We start from the raw sequence: 25649 nt of genomic DNA, 5'->3' as shown, positions 1-25649 counted from the left end.
AAACTGACTTTTTAGACAGACTCTATTATAAAAATCTTTAAAGGCCTTTCGCACGGAGAAGGTTTGAGCATTATTCACCGCGCCTGCTCAATGCGGGTTGGCGATTTGAAAGTTATGATCAGAAATTATAGGCCCAGTTTTCCTCATAATGTTTCCCTTCACCGTTTGTCCGTTTATAGTATTAGTGATTACTATTAGTGAACTTGTATAGGTACCTTACTATTAGTGATTAGGATGGGCCTTTACAGTACCTACCGAATCATGTCAAATCTCTATTAGTTATTCCAAATAAAGAACAAAGAAAATGTCTTAAAATTTAAAATAAAAACAACTCACCGCTTGTTTTAAGGAATAACAAACATCTCCCGAATTACTGCACCAAATCGGATGCGATATTTATTATCGGATAGTTGGAACAAGATTTTATAATAGGAGCAATTTTAAATTATTCTGGAAAGTTAGAAAAAAGCACCGTGCGGATTATATATATACATGTATTCACGACCGACAGAAACCTTGCTATAGTTCGAGTTAAGTTATAAAATTAAGTGAACATTAAATAATAATTTTCCTTTAAACCAATCTGCGCATATAGTAGGTACCAGGGAGGAAAATGTTTATGCGCCGAAATGATAGCGGAGTGAGTTAAATATAAGCGTCTACGTAAACCTTAAAATTAAACCGTAATTAGTACCTACAGCTCATATACTGGAGACTAAACTAAATCTACCTAAATAGGAAAGTCGTGTTAATTACACCATTTATAACTCAAGAACAGCTAAAAGGTTTGGCTAAACGTGAGGAGGTAGCATAGAACCATGAGCCGGACATCATAGAAAGTTTCCCCCGCGGTACTTAAACCTTCACCAATTATATTTATTCAGCTCTTTGAACAATAAATCCGTTCCGTAGTTATTGAGTTCACCCCGACTACGTTTGATAATGCGTATATCCCTGGCCACATTATTAGACGCACTCTTGTGTTTTGTTCCATTTGTAATTTCATTGAGACGATTTTGCTGTTTATATTGTCTGTGTGTTGTGGCTGTGGTTTTGAAACCGACCAAGCCGTGCAAAGTGCCAATGTGACTTTTTCTGTATGTATTTTTTAAGATAATTTAGACACCACTGACAATCGGTGAAGAAAAACATCGTGTGAAAACCTGGGCTTATAATGAGACCTCCGGAGAGAGTCTCCGGTACCGCCCATGGACCCCCCACTGCACCAGAGGATGGAATTTGGAACAGGAATATATTATGGTTTGGAATATCACAGAGCCACTTTGTATCGCACAGCAAAATGGGTCAAGGCGAAAGTTTATATACCTATGTGTTTGTTTGTTACTCATTCGCGTCAAAACGGCTAATTCGATTCCTATATTATGGTTTAAAACAACACATAGCTCACTTTTCATCGCACGCTGACGCGGGCGGCGACGCTAGTAACATCTAAAATGTACCTACAGACCTACATTATTAAATAATGTGTTTGAGTCATGCAGTTAAAACCAAACGATGGTTCGGATAGTTCGGAATAATTATAGCTGCGGGAAACCATGTAGTACCTCTGTCAATCCTCCTGCCTATCTATTGCTGCGGACTAGCTAGCGGATTGCCGTGGCTCGAAAAGCAGGAGTAGGAACCGGGTGGTAAGATTCTGATTCGTTCCCTCTCGATTCGTTCGAGGAGGGAGAAGTAATTGGATGATTTTCCCCCATCAAAAAAAGTACCTATCAACAGGAGTGATTCTGATGACACACTCGTAAAATGCATATTGGCAAGGGCGAAAATTCCAAATTCGGCCGGCAGTTACAATTCCACGCGATGACGCGGACGAAGTCGCAGGAATAGGTTGTACCTAATATTTTGCAATTACCTGTAAAATGTAGCAACTTTACCGGACCCTTGGTAACTTTACCATACTATAGGTATTCGGTATAAACTCATTTATGTGAAAAATCTACCCACTAGAATTGTATTTTGTAATAGTAGTAGTTTTTGGACATTAGAAGGAAACTAATTATTTGTCACAGGTGACTGAAATATTGATATTACTGAAATTATCATAGTTGGCATTACTGTTTTGGTAATGTTGGCTCAGGTTAGGTAATGTTGCCAATGACTGCTTTGTGGCAACTTTACCGGCAGCTAGGGTTGGCACTAAATCAAGCATCAGTATTTACATAATAATAGTTATAAATAATGTTGGGTTAACGCGCTTATGAGCTTTGGTTTTATTTAATACCTCTTGTTTCACAGTCAAAATGGCCCCATAAGTCGAAATCGCAGAAAACTCAGAGCAACAATATAAAAAATATTACGAAAGAGATGTTCCGTTGTTGTTATGGAGATAGTCAAACGGGACACAAAACTTGAGTAAAAAATTTGTGCGTTTTTTAACTTTAGGTTTAAGGTTCATTAAATTTTATAAAATGTAGATTTCATAAAAAAAACCTTCTCATTTCTTGACAACCCTGAGCGTTACAAATGATTTGTACGTAGATTACAATGAACTCCGTGGTAACTTTACCTACTGTCTGTGTAGCCGGTATCCTTATTGATTTCCTCATATTTTTTACATTTTAAAAGGAAGTCATCCTAGATTAACCCGTTGTCTGTCGGAACGCAGATCTACGCGAGACACAATGTGTTTTCTATTGTGTCTTATATACCGACAGACAAGGGGCTAAGCCATCTTTACCTCAACAACTCTTTAATATGCAATACCTACATGAACATTTAAGTTATCTTTTTTTTTCCTTTACTGTTTGTACTTTTTGTATAAATTTTATTTGTACTATTTATCTTTTATGGTTTTATTATTGAATTTATTTTGTATACATATGAAATGTATAATGCTTTGGTTCGATGACTGTAATGTTATATTATTTCACTTTACTTTAAATAAATATTAAATATTAAATAAATACGGTTCGTAAGTAAAGTTGCCAAAAATTGTCATGACCTATGTTGTTTATTCTATTCTACAGGTTAAAATAAGTGTTTGTATCGAATGAATATTATGGTAAAGTGAGCCAAATGTACTACAATACAAATAGTTTTGGTTTCTATGCGTCTTATGGTTAAAAATATATGTCGTTTTTTGTTACGCACGTGTCAAGTTGCCACGTTTTGCGGTGTGTGTAGGATAAATGAAACATGAAACTATTTAAATAATTCAGTAGAGGGATGTCGTTTTGGTGAGTCTTGACGCTTTTCCTCTTATAATGTACATATGTAGACTCCGAAAGTAAATAAGTATTCATTGTATAATATTTAAATTGTTACTCGTTCAACTTTAATAAACTTGTGATTTTATTCCACAATAGAGAGAGAGAGTAAGTACGCATTAAGTATTTTAATGGTATCTATGTTAAAATGTGAAGCAAATACAGAATAGACAATCGTATAACTATTTTCTCTCGCTTTAGAACGAGAATAATTTTACAAAAAGGCCCGAATAAGTACCTACAACGTGTAACGAACGAACTCAAACCATTTTCAATTCATTTGACCTTTAGCTAGCAATTTTAATAATTTCTTGCGTCTGTGCCGCTCTGTCGAGCGAGGAGTGGATAGGTATACTACCGGGCCGGGATATTATTAGCCCAAATATGAGGAAAAAGTAGTTGGTTGACAACAGCTTGATTTTGTTCACATATTTTGATGGGTTTGCGCGCATGATGGCATAGTCTATTTATACACATGTTTGTAACGACCTATAGGTAATTAGGTATTAAGTAGCGGTCCACTTGATTGACTGATCAAACTATTTCCAGCTCTATGTTCGATTTCAGCCATGATCGTCCCCTGCAAAGCAAAAGCCTCCCTACCCTCCTTCCACTCCTCTCTGTTTAGAGCTTTTTGGGGCCAATCCTTGTCGAAGATGTCGAGTTCGTCCCGCCATCTCCTATTGGGCCTGCCGCGACGTCTGTGGACGTTTAGCGGGCTCCACTCAGTAGTACTATACAACAGGACTATTTAATATTCACAACACTACACAACCAGGACATCCACCCCACCTACATTACTAATATGTTGGTAGTTTTTTTTTATTTTATGACTGCCTCGTTGGCCGATTGGTTGCAAGTGCGACTGCCAGGCAAGGGGCGTCGGGTTCGATTCCCGGGTCGGGCGAAGTATTACTGGGCTTTTTTCGGTTTTTCGAAAAATTTCTCAGTATTAGCACGGAGTCTGGAAATGTGCCCGGTATAAGGCAATAGGCTCACCACCTATTACATGGGACTTACAACATAAATTGTGAAAAGTGGGTGTACACAGTGGCATTACGTGCCATAATGTGCACCTCACCTACCCCTTCGGGGATTAAAGGCGTGATGATATGTATGTTTATTTTTTATTTTCGGGAATTTTTGAAGGGCGTTCCGTGGCATGGACGAGAACAGGTGAACTTACCCTAAGTGCTGGGCAAAGCAACTTACGGCGCGTTCCAATAAACTACCGATCGGTAAATTTGCTTACGAGCCGTAGAATTTTGACATAAGCTCCATACAAAATGTGTCAAAATTCTACGGCTCGTGGGCACATCTACCGATCCGTAGTTTATTGGAATGCGCCGTTAGTGTCAAATATTATCATGTAATGACAGTACAGTGCATTGTATCGTTATCTGACTAATAAGACTGTTCTTTGTGATATACTTTATTAATAGGTACAACGAACGTGCTGGCGACCTCATTGGGAAACCTGTGTGAATATACAGTACATGACACCTTTTTATGTCTGTAGGTAAGCAGAGATCCTCACAGATTAGGTATGATGTCAATAGACTGTGAGCTAACACAATTCTAAGACTTTGTTACTTGAGATTTTTTTTTACTTAGAAATACCCAGTAATATTATATTGCCTAATTCGGGAATTGAACCTTGCTCGGGAGTCGAGCTTGCGACCACTAGACCAACAAAGCAGATTGTAATGACACAAGTAGATCAAACTTGAACTAATTATGATAATCTATATGAATAGAGAAATATTAATTATAATTATATTAATAACTAAAGCTAAAATAAAACCAACTGCAAACGGCTACATTTTTTATTAAAAACAATATAAGATTACGATAATATAAGAATATGTTTACAATATTAATACCTATACACAAACTGAGATTATTTATTTAAAATAAATTTGAGAAAACATAATAATATATTTTATTATTTAGCCATTCGTTCTTAAACTAAAAAAATATACACAGAAATATAATTTGATTCAAGTAAAGTAAATTTGTTCATAATACAAGTTGAATCCAATGAGTTTGAAACTCCTTACAATTTTGTCATCTGCCATTAAAACTACAATCCTAATATTACAAACAAAAGGTCTGTTTTACAATGTCTTATCAATTTCTATTAGCTGAACAATTTTTCTGTCATACCAAAAACTTAATCAGTCATTGTAAAACAGACCTTTATGTGTATCCCATACAGTTTACTTTAGGAAATGCATCAGTCTTTGTCCACGTCTTTGCGTATCGCTTGTAACACAAATTTTCTAAAGTAAAAATTCTGTTCTCGAACTGCCTCTAAGATCTTTTGGCTGGTGATCAACAACCTTTCATCAGCCATCACGTACCGACTCGCGTCAGTGAGTGGTTCGCTGTCACTCGCCATACAAGGTATACCTTCCAAGGTATGCGGACCCTTACCAGCTGCCACCAACACGGTCGGCTTCACCTTCGTATACCCGTTATTAAAATCCCTCAACACCTTACCCAACCACTCACAAGTAAGGTTGTTGTTATCTACATACACCCTCAAGTCAAACCTATGCCCGTACCAACTACTCAAATCCAAAACATTCATGTCATTTGACCTCACCGAGAGGACGTGAAGGTACTTCAAATCCATCAAATACTTTGAATCTAAATACCCAATCCTGTTGTACGCCAGATCTAAATGCAACAGGTTGGCCAGACCCGCAAACGTACCGTACTCGAACTTGGTCAAGTAATTGTGACTCAAACGAAGAGTTTTCAAATGCCGCAGTCGACTAAATGTCGATGGCGCGATGTACTGTATTTTGTTACAAGACAAGTCCAAATACACCAGAGTCGCCTCCGGTAGCTTCAAACATGACGGATCCAAATCCTCAATTAAATTGTTGCTCAAGTCCAAAGTTTGTAGCTCTGTGTGATGACTTAGATCCACCAGAGAGGGATCCGATATATTGTTCGAATGTAACATCAAAGTGATCAAACGCAAACCTTCCCCGTAAGGTATATTGAGCCTGTACAGTCCGTTATTAGAGAGGTCCAAAACACCGCCTTCCGGGTGGAACGTCAAGTGAACACTGTCAAGTTTCTCAATTACATTGTGTGTCATATTGACAACTTTGAAATTATAATTACTGTTGAACGTCATGGCCGGGATGAAATCGAGTTGATTGTTGGATAAATCAAGATTCTGCAAGTTTGTCATTGAAGAGAAACTTGAGAAATATAAACGGGAAATGTAGTTGTTGCTCAAATTCAAATATTTGATATTGGCGAGATCATTGCCGTCCACATTGAAATCTATCAGTTTGTTCTTTGACAAGTCGAGAGAAATTAGTTGGATTAACGATTGGAAGGCGTTATACTCAATATTAGATATAGAGTTTAGGGAAAGGTCTAACTCAGTGTACAGGTGAACGTTGTGTTTGTCCAGATTCCTGCTGAACCTGGACGACACCTCTATAGACGAAGCGTTCGGGACACTAGTGATAAAGTTTCCGGACAAAATAATTTTACAAATAGAATGGTTAGTGAAATGATCCCAATGCCTCGACAACATGATTGGTTTCACTTGTTCTAGTTCGTTCTTAGAAACGTCGAATGTTTCCAAATGTTTAATAATTTTGAGAGACTCTTCATCGATATTTTGAATTTGATTTCCTCTCAAGTACAAATGCTTTAAGTTTTGGAGGCTATTAACGGCACCGTTTAAGTCTTTAATTTTGTTATTGTTTAGTCTTAAAATTTCTAGTTTAGTTAGATTAAAGAATGGTTCTTCGGTCAGATCAGAAATTTGGTTGTGGGATAAATCTAATTCGACTAAAGATGAGAGCTCACCGAAAGCATCGCCAGGAAGTTCCTCTATAGCGTTGAAGGCGAGAAATAGCTTTCTTAGTCTGTTTGGGTGTAATTGGAACTGGAAAAGTTCCTCGATGTCTTTTAGTTTGTTGTACGAGAGATTGAGTATTTCGAGATGGTTCAGGTAGTAGAAGGGGTAGTCTAATATGTTCTCTATGCCGTTGTTGACAAGGTTCAAATGTTGTAGTCTGGAGGTGTACAAGAGGATGGTTAGATTGGTTGTTGGCCATCGCCCTGAGAGTTTGAGCGAGGTGATTGTGTTGAGGAAGTCTAAGTCCGTGGTATCGTCGAATGCTTCGATGGCATCGGTGACTGTGACGTCGACGGTGACAGGGTCGTTGGTGGCTTCACGGCATTCGTTGGGGAGTTGGACGCCGCGGATGTCGCCATAGCAGTGGATGTGGAAGGCGCAGTGGCTGATGTTCTTGAACTTATCAGGCGGACAGTAGCAGGAAGACAGCACCGCTCCCGACAACACCAACAACACAGGTATGGACACTGAAAAAGATATCGGTAAACTAAGTATACACGACTACACATAACCAGTATAAACTGACCGTAGAAAGCGCGGAAAGATTATACAAATATCCCTTTTAACGTGTATTGTACGAGTAAATGGCTACATAGTCATACGTACTATGTTACAGCAGATCAATCTACTCTTTACCTGTCTTTATTAAATTTTCAACTTTATTGTTTCGGTATAAAATGGAAAATCCGTTGAAAAAATTTAAAGATTGATTAAATGTCGTCTGTGCCTTACTTTAGTTTTGTGTTGAAAACAAAATATAGAGTGCATTGCCCTTTCGTCATACACGGACAAGATATTGCGTCTTATTTAATGTTATTTTGATTTTTAAGATTTTTAATAATTAATTCCATACATTTATATAAAATCCTCTAAAATTACATTCTAAATACTACCTACTTAATAGTTACTATAAAGTACATAATAAAATAATATTTAAAAATATAAAAATAAAAGCTAGTAGCATAGTCCAAGCTACCGGTGGTTAGGGCTCTAGAGACAGAAACCTGCTCACAATGCTTCCCGTTTCTAGGAGGACTGCCTACTGTATCAGGCTTTTAATCCACCCGCTTAACGCCAGCCTCCTAAGATGGATGTTGAAGCTTTTAATACATAATAATTATTATTTAGGTATCTAGTACCAAAATATACCTATCTTACTACTTCAGTGTGTTAAAAAAACGCAAAAGAACAAATATTAAATCAAGAAGGTTGGACAATTTTGAAGAAAAATTACAATACAACTTAAGATTTTACCTACATCACAGAAAAGAGAAGAAGAGATAGGAATAGTATACCGCTTGTGTTAGGGGTATCCATCCCATCTCTAGGATAATAATTGACCTACATTGATTTTTTTTATAACGTCACGACTTTTGGTCCCCGAAGGGGCTAGGCAGTAGTGCACATTATGGCACATAACGCCAATGTATATTGCCATATACCGACATTTAGACATTTTTAACTAGGCTCCTTTATTTTATTTGATCGTATAAGATGTTTATAGTTATAACTTTTTTTTAATAATTTAAAGAATTAATTTTAATTTTACAATAGCAATTTTACAGAATTCATAGCAAAAAAATAGTTTTTGACATTTAGATAAAAGTAGAGATATTGAATTTGAATAGTTGTCATTAAATTTGTCAACTAACGTATTGATGGTTACAATATAAATGTATTTGGGTTTATCGTCACGACCTAAAACATACTAAAAATAAAAATTGAACGAACGTACCTTTAGCCATACTGTGTCTCGGCCTTAAAAACTCCATAATCTAAAACTGAAATAAAAAAAATAATAGTGGATACTATAAAAAGATTTCCCCTCGCCTAAGTCAGCTCATACCCTGTCTGTATACCAAATCTCATCAAAATCCGTTCAGTAGTTTCAGCGTGATTAACGGACAAACATTCAAACAAACAAACTTTCACATTCATAATATTAGTGTGATTACAAGATTGCTTGTAGGGTAAAACTGTAAATTCATAAATTGTTATTGTGACTAACAAATCATATTTCTAGATACCTATTAATATTACCTATAAGTATATTTAATGTTCGCTATTTAACACAAAATCTAAGCGTGGGAGAGCCATGATTCGGTACGAATGGTCGGCTCGACCGGAGTCTTCCCAATCCCCGATTCTCCAACAACCCTTAAATTTCTAGCCCCAAAAGGCCGGCAACGCACTTGTAACGCGTCCGTGGGTGGTCACGGATGGCGGCGATTGCTTACCATCAGATGATCCGTATACTCATTTGTTGGCTTTTACCACAAAAAATAAACTGATCTATTGCCATAGTTATACCGAGCACAATTACTAACTCTGTGCTATTACAGACAATATATCAAAACACCGAGTAAACGCAATAAATTTTAAAACGCATTTTCAAAATCTACACACATAACTCAGGAATGGCTGCACCAATTTCGATTAATCTTTTTTTACTACTCGCTATTGTTGGAACAAACTTAAACTCTTATGAAAAAAATACACATTCACCGGGATAATTAGGAAAATCCGAGACGAGACACTGGTTTAAAATAAATAATATTATTATGATGATGATATAAAATGATGTTTAGGTAATGCGAATTTGTATGTTTTTAAACGCACACAAAACACATGAGAAACTCCTAACCACATAAAAAATAATTAAACGACATTTTATTCAAAAAAAATTGTCAGTGCTCACCTGTATTTATAATACTTATTAATATTATAACTCACAAAAATGGCGACGTTGATAGATCAAAATACAAAGTCCAAATGTGTTGTTACTTGGGCGAAGCGCTCCAGTATTCGAGGCTTCGAGCCGAGTCCGCGATATTTGACACCAAACCATACAAAGATTATAATTATGTGCACAGATATTTTAATTCACATGACGCAATGTAACCTTTGATTTTTAATTTTAACATCACGACTTTAAAAATGTGTGGACTCTTACTCTTAGTAGTATACAGGGTGTAACAAAATACCCATATACATCAAGAAGCACTGAAGAATACAGGTTTAATAGAATCTCTACACAAAGTTTCAGCTTAAAATATGTTTAAAAAAAATTGGTACCAAATTCTTGGTATCGTATGATTCTTGTTTTAAATCATACAAACGTATCACGACACTACAGGGGTCACTCGCTAATATTACGAAACATTTCTTCTGTAAATCTGATCGCCTAGTACCTGTATCTACCTAATCTTGTTGTTCAGTTTCTGGATTTTTATGTATTGGAAAAATTCATAACTTCGTTGCGTTGCGCCTAGCTTCACTGACAGACAAACTGACGGACAATTCAATTTGACGTTTCAAAAGTGCCTTATTTAGGATTAATTGAAATAAATGCTTTGACTTTGACTTTTCATGAAAACATGAGTTTAAAACACCCTTCCCGTATCGTTTGTTACGTTATTTAGAAACCGTGCACTTGATATGTATACCCCCTTTTTGTTACACCCTGTATAACTCATATTTATATGATACTAGCTCCTGTTAACAGCTTTGCCCGCATTCCGGGGATAAAAATTACCCCTATATATTAATTATTATCATCAACAGCTTATAAGTGGCCACTGCTAACCAAAGATCTCTTCTCGCGTGGAAAAGATTTGACTATTAATTATCAAACTCGCACAATGCGGGCTGGCTATTTCAAACTTATAATTAGAAATTATAAACCCAGGTTACCTCACGATGTTTTCCTTCACCGTTTGTCAGTGGTGTCTAAGTAATTTTAGAAAGTACATGTAACTCGGAAAATGTCGCTGGTTCGATTCAAAGATGATCTTTTTTTATACAACGTTGCCCCACACTAGGATTTTCTCCTGTGTCGTGGGTGCGTTTACAATCATACAAGTTCACATACACATTCCAGACCCGAAAAAACAATTTGTGGATCAAACAAACAGTTGCTCCATGCGAAAATCGAACCCGCTACACGTTGCGCGTCCGCCGGTTACCCATCCACCGCGCCAACCGTGCAGTCATTCTTCTTTTTTGTTTTTATGTTTTAATATTTTTTTGTTTTAATAATGGTCATTCAGACCATTATTACCTTGGAGTCTGTGTTTCCTGATGGGTATAACCTGGGTGTCTTCAAGGCCTGAGTGAATAGGTTGCTTATGGGCAGACGTGCTCCATCGTAGGCCGCATCATCACTTACCATCAGGTGAGATAGCGGCCAAACGTCGACCCATTAAATGTAAAAAAAGAGTTAGGAAGTTCATCTTCCTGCCTCGGAAAGCACGTAAAGCCGTTGGTCCTACACTTGATCCCTCTCCAAAGTGTTGGTCTGCCGTCCAATCGGGTTAAGAGAGTGAGGGAACGAAGAGTGCACCTGTGTTTGCGTACACTTTAACCCGTTGTCTGTCGGAACGCAGATCTACGCGAGACACAATGTGTTTTCTATTGTGTCCTATATACCGACAGACAAGGGGTTAAAATTGTGCACTATACTATTTCCTGCGTAATGAGTTAGTCTAGTTAGACAGACTGGCCATCGTCATCGAAGTCGATCGTGAAATCATATAAGGGTTTACCATACCTATGCCATAGCCCCACTTGGTAGACAGGTGTGGTTGAAGACCGCAGCTAAAAGGTTTAGGACCTATCAGAAAGCGCTGATAGTTTTTGTGTGTGTGTAGTTCCCAGGGGCCTTAGTCTGCTATTACAATTGTGTCAGAATGGTCGATCACTGAGCAGTGCGAGAAGGACGGAGCTATGTAGGTTGTATAGCTCCGTCCCTCTTGCACTGATCAGTGATCGACCGGTAGCTGTCTTGAGAAGTCTACGGATGTTAAACTCTTCGCCATCACATAACTTTGTACCTAATACCTAATTGAAGTCTTCGAACTGATCATAATCATCCCCGTAATTAACAGGGAACATGGCAGCGCACTCCTCCTCTCCAGCCGAACAGTCGCGACTGACATGCAGCGGGTTCAAATCCATCAGATGGAGCAATGGCACATCCACCTCCATGGACAGCATGAAAGCCAGCCGCATAATGTCCCTGAAAATAGTATAAACCGTATCAGTTGAGAAGATTGTTAATAAAATGCCGGCCTCATCTAGTTATTTTAGAGATTGACGTGTAAAAGAGTTACATTGTAACCTAATTGCAAAAATAAATATCATTTATCCTCATTTATCATTTATCATTTTAAAAAATACCAAACATTTTCAAAAAATCTAAAACCCTGAAGAGAAAATAACAAAATAATTTCGCAAAAATAATGCAGAGGATCCAATAATCGGCATATTATTGGAATATTATCATTTGTTTAAAAATCTCGCATCCGAAATTGTCCCTCCAATTACTTCCAGATAGGCCGGTTAAAAGCGATGCCCTATAAATGAGTGAGACAGGTGTATTTTATCACCTTCTACTTTTAGCGAAATATTCTTACATTCATACGTAGTTTAGGGCCAGACCACAAACTTGTAAACATATTTTCTGACGCCACTTATAAAGAAACCGATGATGAATCTCTGTCTGTTGTATTCCTATTGTCTCCTAAGTGAATACACCCTTTGTAATCTAAGATTTTAAAGTACAATATCATAGTGAAACGTGCGTCTTCAACGTTAACAGAAACTACAGAAAGCCACCTACTATGCTCTTTACATACTTCTTTTAATACCATTATAACCATGCATCTGGTAATAGTCGGAACCAACTAGTTGGTTGTTGCCTCATGTTCGAAATTAAAACCCAATACTAAAAGAATTTTCCAGATTCATCTTAGTTTTTAAAAGAAATCTTTACAACACATTTATGTCAAAAAATATTTTTATGTGATAGACAAGCAAACAAACAGACGGATTACCTGATCGTAATCAACTTCAAACCTTCAAGAAAAGAGCATACTCCTTTTTAAAAGGCCGGCAACGCACTTGTGACTCCTCTGGTGTTGCGGGTGTCCATGGGCACCGCTGATCGCTTACCACCAGGTGACTCGTTTGCTCGTTTGCCACCATGGACACCAGCAACACCAGAGAAGTAACAAATATAGTGCCTTTTAGTGGGAAGATAGTGTCTTCAGTAACCTCACTCACATGGCGAAACTCAATGCAAGCGTTGTTTCACGCCGAGTTTCTGTGAGGCCGTGGTATCACTCCGGTCCGGCCCATACTAGTACTCATGTGGTCATACATAACATTAACTTTTTATACAAGGGTCAAGTCAAACGAGTGACAAAAGGAATGAACCGAATGAATGTTTACTTACAAATTCAAAGAAGTGCTATCTAGTGTATCAAATTGCTTGACTGTGTATGCAATGTGAACGGAATGGTATGGCGACGATGCCTCAAATATACCCATCTGTAAACAACACATATAGTTTACTAATGTAAACATAACATTAGGACCTTTTAATGGGAGGTGGGGTAGGCAGAGGTAGGTAATAATATATCATCAATGTCATCAACATATCAGTCATAAGACCTATCTAAGATAAATTCGACCCATAATGTATTAAATCTAAGATCTCTATAGTATAATTAATAAAAATAGTAATTGCATATTTGACGCACTATTATATGCCAAAGTAGCAATAATAAAGACTTTTCAATTCTGATTTTTATGCCCCAGAAATAAGAGTAGACATTCCAATAAAATACCTATGTATAATAATTGTTGTTTTGCCTGCACATTGTGAATTCGACTTTGATCTTTAAGTGTTCGAACTAAGAGCGATTTTCGTACTTACATTAATAATAGCATGTTTAAAAGGCGCTATGGCCTCAATCGCTTTGTGTCGTTTGTTGATCTCCAATAGGGCGAGTACATGTTGAGGTAAGAACTCTGGATGTGGAGTCACTCGTTCTAGAACTAACTGTAATCCAAATATTGCCGTTACTGCATAACAAACATGATGGCTTCTCTTGTCGACCTCAGTAGGGCCTACTCCGGTTCTCGAATGCGAAGTTTCGTTTAATCTTCGGCCGTAGGTTTCATTGATTTACTAATGAATTTACTTAAAATAATATTTTATTTTTAATTTCATATCAAAACTCATTTATTTGTCTTCATTACATTCGTTCATTTTTGTTCACGAAAGTTCGCAATAAATAGAATTGTAGTATGCAATCTGCGAAGATTTTTCTTTTGTTCTTAGAGTGGGCCCCCAGGTCCTGGGACGAAAAATCTTAAGGACTCTAAAGCTCGCTTCGATTTCGGGACAGAAGCAAAAGAGAGAGAGAGAGAGAGAGAGAGAGAAACACTAAATAGTGGCTACTAGTGTTATATACTAGTGTAGTGCGAACTGAGCATATGATTTCCTTATTTTTTATGGCATAAGCCAGTAAACGAGCAGACGTATCACCTGATGGTAAGCAATCGCTGCCGCCCATGGACACCCGAAACACCAGAGGCGTTACAAGTGCGTCGCGCGCGTTTTGAGAGTTAAGAATTTAAAAGTAGTTGAGAAATTGGGAATTAAGAAGGACCAATAAGACGCTTTTGAAACAGAATATTTAACACTATTCTATTTTCTATGCCAAACCTTCGGAAAGAGTACAGCTAATCCGTTTGCCTTCGCGATGTCATTGGGCGGAGCATAGAACCCTGGTATGAGTAGTCCAGCCGGTGGAAAATACTCATTCTCATCTATTACGAATTCTTCCTCCTCCTCTTCTAAATCTTCTTGGAAAATCTAGAAAATACCATTTCTTGAGAGAGAAAAATCATCCAATGACTTCTCTCACTCTGGGTGAGACTAAACAAGACTAAAGTAGGACTATCAGACTCGCAACGTCACGCCTTTTATCCTCGATGGGGTAGGCAGGTGTTCATTACGACACGTAATGCCGCTAAACAATGTACACCCACTTTTCACCATTTGTGTTATAAGTCCCATGTAATAGGGGGTGAGCCTATTGCCATATACTAGATACAATTCCAGACTCCGTGCTACCACTGAGAAATTTTCGAAAAACCGAAAAAAAGCCCAGTGATACTTTGTCCGACCCGGGAATCGAACCCGAGACCCCTTATCCGGCAGTTGCACTTGTGACCACTCGACCAACGAGGCATCAGACTCTTAATAACTATAAACCACATCCCCGTTTCTAACCCTGCTTTGAACCGGAGCTGCGGTATTCCTTAAGGTCATTCACAGCCCTCAATATCTTCTATAAACGATAACTCGTTTTAGGTAACAATCATCTTCACCTCAATCTAATCCTTCGGTAACTAAAAAGTAATGGAATGTAATATTAGTAGTTATTACCAATGATACCCTCGATACCGCTGCAGGTAAGTAGTCACAAGACTTTGTATCCAACGCCGCTAGGGCTTCAAGGTTCTGGAAGAAATTAAATGGTTACATAGACGGAGATTTTTTTAAATCTATACTTAATATTATAAAGCTGAAGTTGAAGTTTGTTTGTTTGTTTGAACGCGCTAATCTCCGGAACTACTGGTCCGTTTCTATCTGTTTTTATTTTAATTTTATAGAACACGCCAGTAAATGAGTAGACGTATCACCTGATGGTAAGCAATCGCCTCCGCCCATGGACACTTAAAACACCATAGGCGTTACAAGTGCGTTGCCGGCCTTTAGGTTAGGAATTTCAGAGACGTTGGGGAATTGGGGAGATTTGGAAGATTTGGAAGGGGGCAATTGGGCCTCCGGTAACCTCACTCACTTGTAATTCAAAATTACAAATATAGATTTATTACGCTCAATAGATACTTATAGATTTATTGAGCATAATAAAGTCAAAATTTAGAAATGCGACATTTAAACTTACTCCAGTTTTCAAGAGTTCCAATTTTCTCTGTTCCTTCTCTTTTTTCTTTGCTTCCGTAGCCTCGAGAGCAGCTTCTCTAGCTAAGCGACGCGTCTCTGACAAAAATCTAGCTTGACGCTTTTTTTCTTCTTGCTGGGTCATGCAAATAGAATAAGATGGTCCATAAACATTTTTTGTATTACATATTCCCTTCTTAACTCGAAAAATGGTGATGACGAACTTGACACGTACGCAAGCACCGCCCAACTTACTGCGAATTCCAATAATCTATCTATCGGTAGATTTGCTTACTAGAGATAGTATTTTGATATAAGCTCCATACAAAATGTGTCAAAATTCTACCTATGGTAGGCAAATCTACCGATAGATAAGTTATTGAAATTGGCCGTTATATTGTAGGGAATCGAGTGATCCAATGCCCGTGCCAATGGAACCTTTGAGTAAGTATGACTACTCCAAGCTGACACAAATACGTTCTACTAGTAGATTGTTTTTTTTTTGATACGATTACGTTTATGAAGAAGATAATAATGCTAGTGTTTGCCCTACCCTTCTTTGCTCCTCCTCTTCCCTGCGCTGTCTCCAGACGTCTTCCTTAAATGGACTGTAAGTTTTATAACGGTCGAAAGCAGTTTTCAAGGACCTCAGGGATTGACTATCCTGCGTCTCATCATACGGTGGTACTTCTTCGTAGAGGATGCGACGAACTAAAGCTATATTTCGTGAGTGGAGAAGATTTATTAAATTTATAGATAAATAATTTATTTATTAGAAGAAAAAGGGACATGATGAGATTTCCAAAAGATGCTAAATCAAAGCATTTATTTCAATTAATCCTGAATTATAGACACTTTGAAACGTCATATTGAATTGTCCGTCAGTCTGTCTGTCAGTAAAGTTAGGTGCTCGTTCCAAAGTGTAGCTTCGAATGGAGAAAAACGAGCAAGAAACTCCATCGCAGTCATCATCATCACAAGACGTTTTCTACTGAATATAGGGCTCCCCAACTTAAATAGTGTGGTGGGAAGCGACCTACATCCAGCGATTCCCTGAACCTTACTGGTTTGATTGAGCCATGTATTAATATAAATAACCTTCCTTTTCATGGCCAAGCTCTGTAAAGCTTTATTATTTATTCTTATATAGTTATAAAAACAACTACTTACACACAAAATTTACGTCCGCATTCAGCAATCGAAAGCAGATAGCAAGAACTGGTCCCGACTTGAGCTTGTGCAGCGACGCTTCATTCAAGGGAGCATCGCCCGCGTAGAATATATCTGCTACTTTATCTTCTGATATGTCTATCTCTTCTCGGCCAATCATTATGATATCTGGTAAGTACAATACTTCTTTCAATGTAATAATTTTATATATTTATGAGAAAACAGTTATCACCACTACTCAGCCCGTGGCTATCATAAAAACTGACTAAAGAACTCCATATTTGAAAGAAACTGGATTAAAGGGGTCTTTGAAAAGCTTGGACTACCCGCCGGCGTATACTTACGTAGAAATAACCCCCCTCCCTGAATCCCCAATTCCCTAACCTCCAAACTGCTGGCAACGCTATTGTAATTCTTCTGGTATTTCGGGTTTCCATGACCGGCGCTGACTACTAGCCATCAGCTGATCTACCTGCTCGTTTGCCAGCTTATACCATAAAAAATATGCGACGTGGAAAGCTACTAAACTGTTCGCATCCCACTGTTCATAAAGTTCTGGATGGGCGTGGAAGCAATGCGGCCAGAAGATTACGAAGTTTATGTCAGTCAGGAATGGCACCATCAGCTCGGCGCGGTGGTGCTTGCGTATTGCTTGCCGAGCGGAACGGCGAGCATTCAGAGCTGAAGATTCTTGATCCTTTTCTAACTTTCTTGTTGCCATCCACTCCTATTAACATAACAACATATTAACCCAATTTTTTAGACTTTATTACACTCTTGTCCTGAGTAAGGTGAAATGGTGTGCCATGCCCGTTTCCACCAACCTCTTTTAAATTTTTAGGAATTCCTAATATAAGATAGATGGCTGTTAACGACACTTTAGTGTTCATGAACCGGTAAGGGACACCTAACGGTACTAGTAAGAGGTTGGTTTAGATGCTTCCTTACGCTAAGTAACTCTTTGTTAAGAGATGCTTTTGGGGTGGTTGGTCATCTGACTTTTACTGACTGAAATGTTAAAATTCGACTTGTTCCAATTCTTGCCTCAAGTTAGAGGCCCGGTAGCATTTAGAGCTTTAAACGCAGCCCCGGTTGACCATCGCTCTTAAAGAAATAAGGTGCACATACTTATTGTGACGCTAACTAGTGAAGTGGGTGTCAACTGAAGCTTCTTCTTTTTATACGTTCTATTTGGAACCCTTTAGCAGAAACCAATAAAAACAAAAAATATGTTCAAGCAAAATAAACATTTACCATTTATCATGAGATGTAAACCGCAATTCATTGGCGCTTCCCTACCAATTTCCTTCGCCAGCCAAGCATTATGTGTTTTACTACTTTAGTACAGTCAGTGTTCAAATATTCTGAACTACTTCTATTTTAATAAATAAAAGACCAAAACGGTCGAATGAAAGGAAACTCCACATCAGATAAATGTGTTTAATTAAGTAGGTATCTAAATCATATTTTTAGGCTTAATCACCTTTTTTGAACGGGGAAAATCATTCAATGACTTCTCGAGAGGGAGTGTCAGACTCTTACTGCCTAAAAACCACCACGTTCCTACTACAGTTTGTGGATTACACAAAGAGTTGCTCCGTGCGGTAATCGAACCCCGTTGCGCCCATGCAGTCGCACCAACCGTGAGTTCCATAATAAACCCATGCCTAATTTTCAGTCATATTAACTAGATGGGAACCTAAACGTTGTCCTTTAGTAGCGAACTGTACAACACAAACAAAATGTAAATGTCACATAAATAATGTGTATCCAGCCTTGTTTACAAGCTCACTGCTCAGCTTGAAATAATAAACGGGAATCGTATTTTGATACCCCAACCTAAGTCGTGGTGGCTTGTAACGCTATGCATATTTTAACATTTTCAACTATTAATCCGAAATGTGAGAATATTATCGTGTGTGCACAGTTTGTATAAGCTGTGGTTGGTTGGTTTAATAAATATAATCTTTTAATATAATTTGTTTAAGAAAATGGATTTAATTCCAAAGGATTCTAGGCTGTATATACCTACAATCTTATACTATTACATACTTTTCTGACACTATTTATTACATGTATAAAGCTGAAGAGTTTGTTTGTTTGAACGAGCTAATATTTGAAACTACTAGTTCGATTTGAAAAAATAATTTTGTATAATCTGGTAAACGAGCAGACGCATCACCCGCTGGTAAGCAATTGCCGCCGCCCATAGACAGTTGAAACACCAAAGGCGGTAGAAGTGCGTTGCCGGCCTTTTGAAAGTTATGAATTTAAGGGTTGTTGGGGAATCGGATATTGGAAAGATTGAGCGCCTTCCCAATTAGGCCTCCGGTAACCTCACTCACACAACGAAACACAACGCAAGCGTTGTTTCACGTCGGTTTTCTGTGAAACCGTGGTTTAACTGCGGTTGAGTCGGCCCATTCGTGCCGAAGCATGGCTATCCGACACTTACAACTAGCCAGACGTATTAGATACCTAATTCAGTATTTTACGCTATAAGTTAAGCTAAATCTTATAGTTTATCTCTCTCCTGGGAAATCATTAGCCGTCTCCTTAATTAACGAGGTACTGAGATACCTATGACACTAAGGCTTTGTGCTAAAAATATATTATACTTAGGTAAGAGAACATAGGAGTATGAAGATCGTTTTCCCAGAGGAAGTAGCCGGGTATAGGTAGGCGAATAATGTGTAGAATGTACACAGTGAAGTATGTACACAGGAGAAATGTGGTGTGGGACAAAGTAAAAAAAATCATTCTTTAACTTAGACCTGGTGAGATTAAGAATGCAATCTTTAGTTTCTGCCATTATCGATATTTACATGAACTTGAGGAATGCCGATGCTAGTGGTGCTCCGTAGTCGGGAGAAAGCCTATTAATGTAACCTATTAGAGCCTTTATTATATGATTTATTATATGACTCATTTTTTTTTTGTGTGTAACGCGATGGAAATCCTCATGGACTTCCCACGCCGTGGGGACGACGGGGGGGTGTGCCGGACTCTTACCGGCTAAAACCACCGCGGTGTTCCTCCACTGCCTGTGGCCGTGATCCGGGGGCTGCCCTCACGGATTCACCGCACCCATTATATGACTCATAACGCAACTGAAAATTCAACTCACAACTTCAGCCTACCTCACCCAGAGTTAAAACCGAGATGCCATATAAAGCATAATTCATAAAAAATAAAATAAAAGACTTCAATACTTTACATACATACGTACGGGCATCATAAATCATGTTTGTCATAAATCCACACAGGCACATAAATTTCGCATGCGTTTGGAAAATTCTGACAACCGACTGCTATATCGTGAACGGACTAAATCTGATGTTTTGATAAATGTATGATACAACAAACGAAAATATTTAGAAAAAGCACACGTACCCTATAGGCTGTTAGAGACTAATCCAAAACATATTCGTAACTGATTTCCAACTTTACTATTACGATTTAGAGTTGAAATTCCAATGAAAATAACACATTTTTGGGTTCGCTTAATGTGCTGTGTGTACTAGGAGTTCATAAATTATATGTGGCGTTTGTATGATTAAGTACTTATGTAGGCACACCTGGATAAATTACATTTTAGCTCGTATAACCTTATCTTTTAGATCGAATCTTGTGTGTCATTTGGTTGTCGATTCTTTTCACATTAAGAGAGATTAAGTACCTATAAATTACTACATACAGATTTACCAATGGATTCTAAAGCTCAGTGCTGGGTGGTAACAAACACGTCTGTTATTCGAGCCTCGCATATATTATTGGTTTTTCGATAGCGAGTTCTTAACACGTTACCTGCCACGTAGTTACCCGGTACCCGGAGTTAGCGGAGGATTTGCCTTCAACTTTTCTGATGGAGTTCAAACGCGAGAGACTGGCAAATCCCGGTGTAGATATGCTAATTTAGCAATAGTCAATTCCTCTTTTACATGGACCTTACAAGGAGTGACGAGAAATGAGACTGGCAAACGTGCATTATTAGCTTTTAGCTGGAGTAGTTAGTTTTTCAGCCGCTACTTGGCTCATATTGATCGTACCGCTATTATTTATAGTCTACATCTTTTCTCGATAAATAACAATTCACCAACACAAAAATAACTATTCAATTTGAACCAGAAGTTCCGTTAGCGCATTTAAACAAACTCTACAGCCTTATACCATTCAATATAGATTGGGCCTTACCATTTCATCAGGGGTAACCTCATCAAGTTGGTATAGGGGCCGGTCTACGGGATGCCCATCCTTCCATCGCTGGAAGCAGTACAGCTCATACTTGGCCACTTCAGCAAAAGTGATAGGATCCACTCCTCTGAACACCTTCGTCACTCTGGCGTTCTATAGCGAAAGTGTAGAAATTTATATAATTAAGGCAGACCCTTTTTTTTGATGACAGGAGAAACCTTCATATGGCGCCTAGCTTCCTCTAGGGAGTGTGGGATTTTTACCTCACTAAAACCACGCCGATGGCCACCCTCAACACCTGTAAGGGGCACCGGGTCGTCTAATAGACCTGCTCCGGAGCCCTCACGGTGCAACGCCTGTTACGGCACATCCCTAAGGAGAGGTGTATCTCCCATGAGCCTCACTGTGCAAGTTACACGGCAGCACATGACCACTGAGCCGCCGTCTTTCCTGGGGTCACTGGGTGTAACGGCCTAGCCTGATTGATAACGTGGTACCATTCTGGTACCTGTGTATTCTGTCAGGTCGACATTCTTACCTAACCTAAGCTACCATTCTGGTAAACTCTGTTTTGGAAATCCCTTCACCCTTTGAAGAAAGGCCTGAACGAGAAATTCAGTTTAACAATCAAACGGCTAACCATTTAGGCCGTAAGTTAACTGGCTAATTAAGCCAGTTGTCTATCTACTTCTTGCCTCATCTTAGCCCATCATTATAAACATGATCATCATGCCGAAACTGAACAAAATCCTTAGAAATCATTTATCAGTTAAATTATCGTCTGTCAGCCTTTAGCTGACTTTGTAACTTACTTTAAATATCTAAGAATAAGGAAAAGCTACTCTAAAATACTGCACATAAAATACAAATTTACTTTATACCGATATAAACATGTAGACTGGTTCACTCTGATGTCTGAATCTTTGCAGTACTTCTATCTCGTCCGCTGGTACCTTTAGTAGAATAATTCAAATTAACATAAATAACATTTTAGCATCGGTATTATACACGTAATCAATAAAATAAAAATTTGTCGGGTTTTCCTTCCTGACGGGAAAAAATAAAAAAGCAGAAAAACCGGAAAAAACGTTAAACAAACGATAAATATTTTTTTGATTTCGGTTTGGAAAAAAGATAAAATGCGTAAACATACCTTTAGCAATATAAGCTTGCCATCAGACCAGTTCATTTTGATAGTACTGAACAATCTATCGAGTGCTGAACAGGGACCAAAAGCGTTACTGAATATTTCTGCACCTATGGAAAGCGCATGTAATGCCCCAAGTGTTAAAATGTAAATAACAGGTCTTAGAAATAAATAAAAGAAATAATAATTGACTATTATCCTTCTTGTCATGTAAGCAAAATAAAGAGAATATAGTAATACTTACAAATAAGAAATTTCTTGTTCGTCTTCAATATTAGATGGAAATCCTTTTCATTGTGAATTTCTATGAATAACTCAACTTTCTTTCTCGCCATTTTATATTTTGTCAATAGAATTAATAGTAATTAAAGACTAACAACAATGATGGATCGTGACCAACTTGTTTTTACAATATATATTTTTTTACTAGCTTTTGCCCGCGACTTCGTTCGCGTGGAATAGTGACTTCCGGCAAATTTTTGGTTTTAACCACATAGTTCCCGATCTCGCGGGATCTCTTCAAAAATGAGATGTGGAAGATATTCCAGGGAACTCTTCAAAAATCAACATAATGAGCTCTGCGTTTGAATTTAATAGATGTATACTCACTTAGGGCATTGAAAAAATAGTTTAAAAATGGACTTAAACTAACTTAAAACTAAAGAAAGCTACGAATTACGAATTTATAACAATTAAAAAAGAAACTATATTACAACCTATCCTCTATGCTATAATAACCAAGCTTAAACTAAATAATTTAAAAGAAACGACTTAAATCTAATCTAATTAAAAAAAAAATTAGACTTACAATTTTATTAAAAAAACTAACTACAGTAACTACTAATAATCGATATCAAACTAAACCTACGTTAAATAGTTTAACCAAAAAACCAGGAAAACCCAACAAATAAACTTATTAATTGACAAATACAACGAAACCAATTTAGAATATACGAAACAGCAGGACCACTACAGACAAATAATCATACGACTGATAATACACTTTTTCTACGATAGTACCGAAGCGCTCGGCCGATACCCAACCAAATGAATGTAACGAAACCATAGCGCGATCTATTTCGATCCGAAATCGAAAGACAACTTGGATTATTTATTTATACTCCGTTCGGGCATTTTCTTTGTACTAAAAGTTTAATTATATTGATATTATTTTTTTCATACCTTTTTACTATTTATTTACTTTTTTCGATGAATTAAAACAATAACATGAACCGAAGTCGTGTAACGATCGACATAGAATTATCTATACTCCGTTAGAGCATTTTCTTTGTACTAAATGTTTTATTATATTGATATTATTTTTTTCATACCTTTTTACTATTTATTTACTTTTTTTCGATAAATTGAAACAATAACATGAACCGAAGTCGTGTAACGATCGACATAGAATTATTTATAAATAATTTATTTCTTATTTTTATTTTTTGATTTTTGAAATAAAAATATATCTATGTCCTTTCTAAGGTTCTAAACTATATCTGTACCAAATTTCAACCAAATCCGTCAAATAGTTGCGGAGATTAATGGTATAAGCATAGAATGTTCGACGTGATTTTTTAATTTGACATAACTTTTTTATTTATGAACCGATTGACATGAAACAAACACTAAATGTAAATTTAAGCATCCCACAATATATTCGTGAAAACCGCATCCAACTCGGATCAGCCGTTTCTGAGATTAGCGCGCACAGACGAACAGACAAACAGACAAACAGACAAACAGACAAACAGACAAACAGACAAAAAAAAAGTTAATTACATTTTTGGGTTCGACATCAACATAACAATAACCCCTGCTATTTTTTTTATTTTTATTTTCAATGTACAGACAGCACTTTTCTACGATTTTATTATATGTATAGATAACGTCACGCATTTAATCCCCGAAGGTGTAGGCAAAGGTGCACATTATGTCAATGTACACCCACATTTCACAATTTATATTGTAAGTTCCATGTAATAGGTGGTGAGTCTATTGCCATATTCCGGGCACATTTCCAGACTCTATGCTAAAAATGAGAAAATTTCGAAAAACCGAAAAAAGCCCAGTAATACTTCGCCCGACCCAGGAATCGAACCCGAGACCCCTTGCTCGGCAGTCGCAATTGCATCCACTCGACCAACGAGGCAGTCTTTACAATAAAAATAATCAGAACAGTTTTTACAATATAAATAAAAATAAAACTACTTATTCATACTATTTCAGCTCCAACTAAAGGTTGTCTGTACAAATCGCCTTGGCACACTGCACATGTTACACTATGCTTATTTTATGTTGTCCTATGTCAATTTGTAGTGTATAATAAAGTATCTATAAACAAATAAAAATAAAACCAACAAGTATTATTTTATTTACTTACCATCATTTTGTAAGGATTTATGAAGTTTCTTATTGTTTTACACAAAAACTGCTGAACTGATTGTGATGAAATTTTATGCAAAATGCACAGATCATACCTCAGTACTTTTACCATGAGTTTGAAGCAATGGTATTTGTTGACGACGTAATTTTTTATATGGCAAATTTTAGTTCCACAGTTGACCGGTAGAGGCGTTGTAAAATTTGACATATAATAATATTACGTCGTGTCGCTAGCGACTATCGACAAATACTATTGCTTCAAACTCATGGTAGAGATACAAAATGTTAATTAAAGAATGCAAATAAAAGAAAATACATCTCTACCTCATAAATGAACAAAATCAATCAAAACACAGTGAAGTACGAAAACACAATAAGTATGAGTACAATTTTCAAAAATTAACATTTGGAATCCATGCACAAATATTAATTAAGAAAGAGAACGCTTTAAAAACACGCCGAGATCAAAATTAAATGAAATCAGAGAACCATTAGCATTTATGCGCCATTTAATTTATAATTAGACTTTAATTAAAAAATAACAAATATAATCATATCATAAGAATAATATCAAACACGTTTCATTAAAATCCAATGAGTTCTGAATTTGTGTACTCACCAATTGGCGCTAGTGCGGCGTAAGGTATTTTTAATACTAAGATATTTGTTTAGTAGTCAAAAGGAGACTGATTAATACTAAAGTAATGACGAGAATAACATGTACTGTTTTTTTTTTATGGAACACGGCGTGCAACGACACTTGAAACACCTCGGGTGTTTCAAGTGTCGTTGCCGGTCTTTTAGGGGTTATGAATTTAGGGGTTGTTGGGGAATCGGGGAATCGGGGATTGAGAAAGGAGGAATCGGGCCTCC

At 37.3% G+C, this 25649-nt stretch overlaps 1 protein-coding gene across 6 annotated transcripts; it reads right to left on the bottom strand.

Moving 5' to 3' along the window:
• Positions 1-5041: 5041 nt before the first annotated feature.
• On the bottom strand, positions 5042-24276 carry LOC118266021 (leucine-rich repeat-containing protein 15). 6 transcript variants are annotated; one of them, XR_007705466.1, is made up of 15 exons: positions 22636-24276; positions 22398-22501; positions 22126-22197; positions 21245-21397; positions 17579-17777; positions 17051-17218; positions 16434-16597; positions 15885-16016; positions 15362-15436; positions 14636-14785; positions 13841-13966; positions 13358-13452; positions 11955-12139; positions 8858-8903; positions 7440-7589 (listed from the first exon to the last, which is right to left on the bottom strand). XR_007705466.1 is itself a non-coding variant. In XM_050694914.1 (15 exons), the coding sequence occupies exons 1-13, from the start codon at positions 22724-22726 to the stop codon at positions 11962-11964; spliced, it is 1707 nt and encodes a 568-aa protein (XP_050550871.1). In that variant the 5' UTR covers positions 22727-24276; the 3' UTR covers positions 7440-7589; positions 8858-8903. The 6 variants fall into 6 exon arrangements, 5 of the variants coding, with proteins under 5 accessions (XP_035435252.2, XP_035435250.2, XP_035435251.2 ...); XM_050694914.1 differs by having other exon boundaries at positions 11962-12139; XM_050694915.1 differs by lacking the exon at positions 22126-22197 and having other exon boundaries at positions 11962-12139.
• Positions 24277-25649: the final 1373 nt, after the last annotated feature.

Source organism: Spodoptera frugiperda, chromosome 7 (genome assembly GCF_023101765.2).
Source record: "Spodoptera frugiperda isolate SF20-4 chromosome 7, AGI-APGP_CSIRO_Sfru_2.0, whole genome shotgun sequence".
Lineage (NCBI taxonomy): Eukaryota > Metazoa > Arthropoda > Insecta > Lepidoptera > Noctuidae > Spodoptera > Spodoptera frugiperda.
Note: the sequence above shows the minus strand (reverse complement) of the source record. Positions and strands in the feature narration are given on the sequence as shown.

Coding starts and splice junctions, on each gene's coding strand:
- LOC118266021 (XM_035579359.2), bottom strand. CDS start 8,894: ATGGAGTTTTTAAGGCCGAGACACAGTATGGCTAAAG. Junction 7,590..8,857: donor GAGACACAGTATGGCTAAAG/GTACGTTCGTTC, acceptor TATCTTTTTCAG/TGTCCATACCTGTGTTGTTG.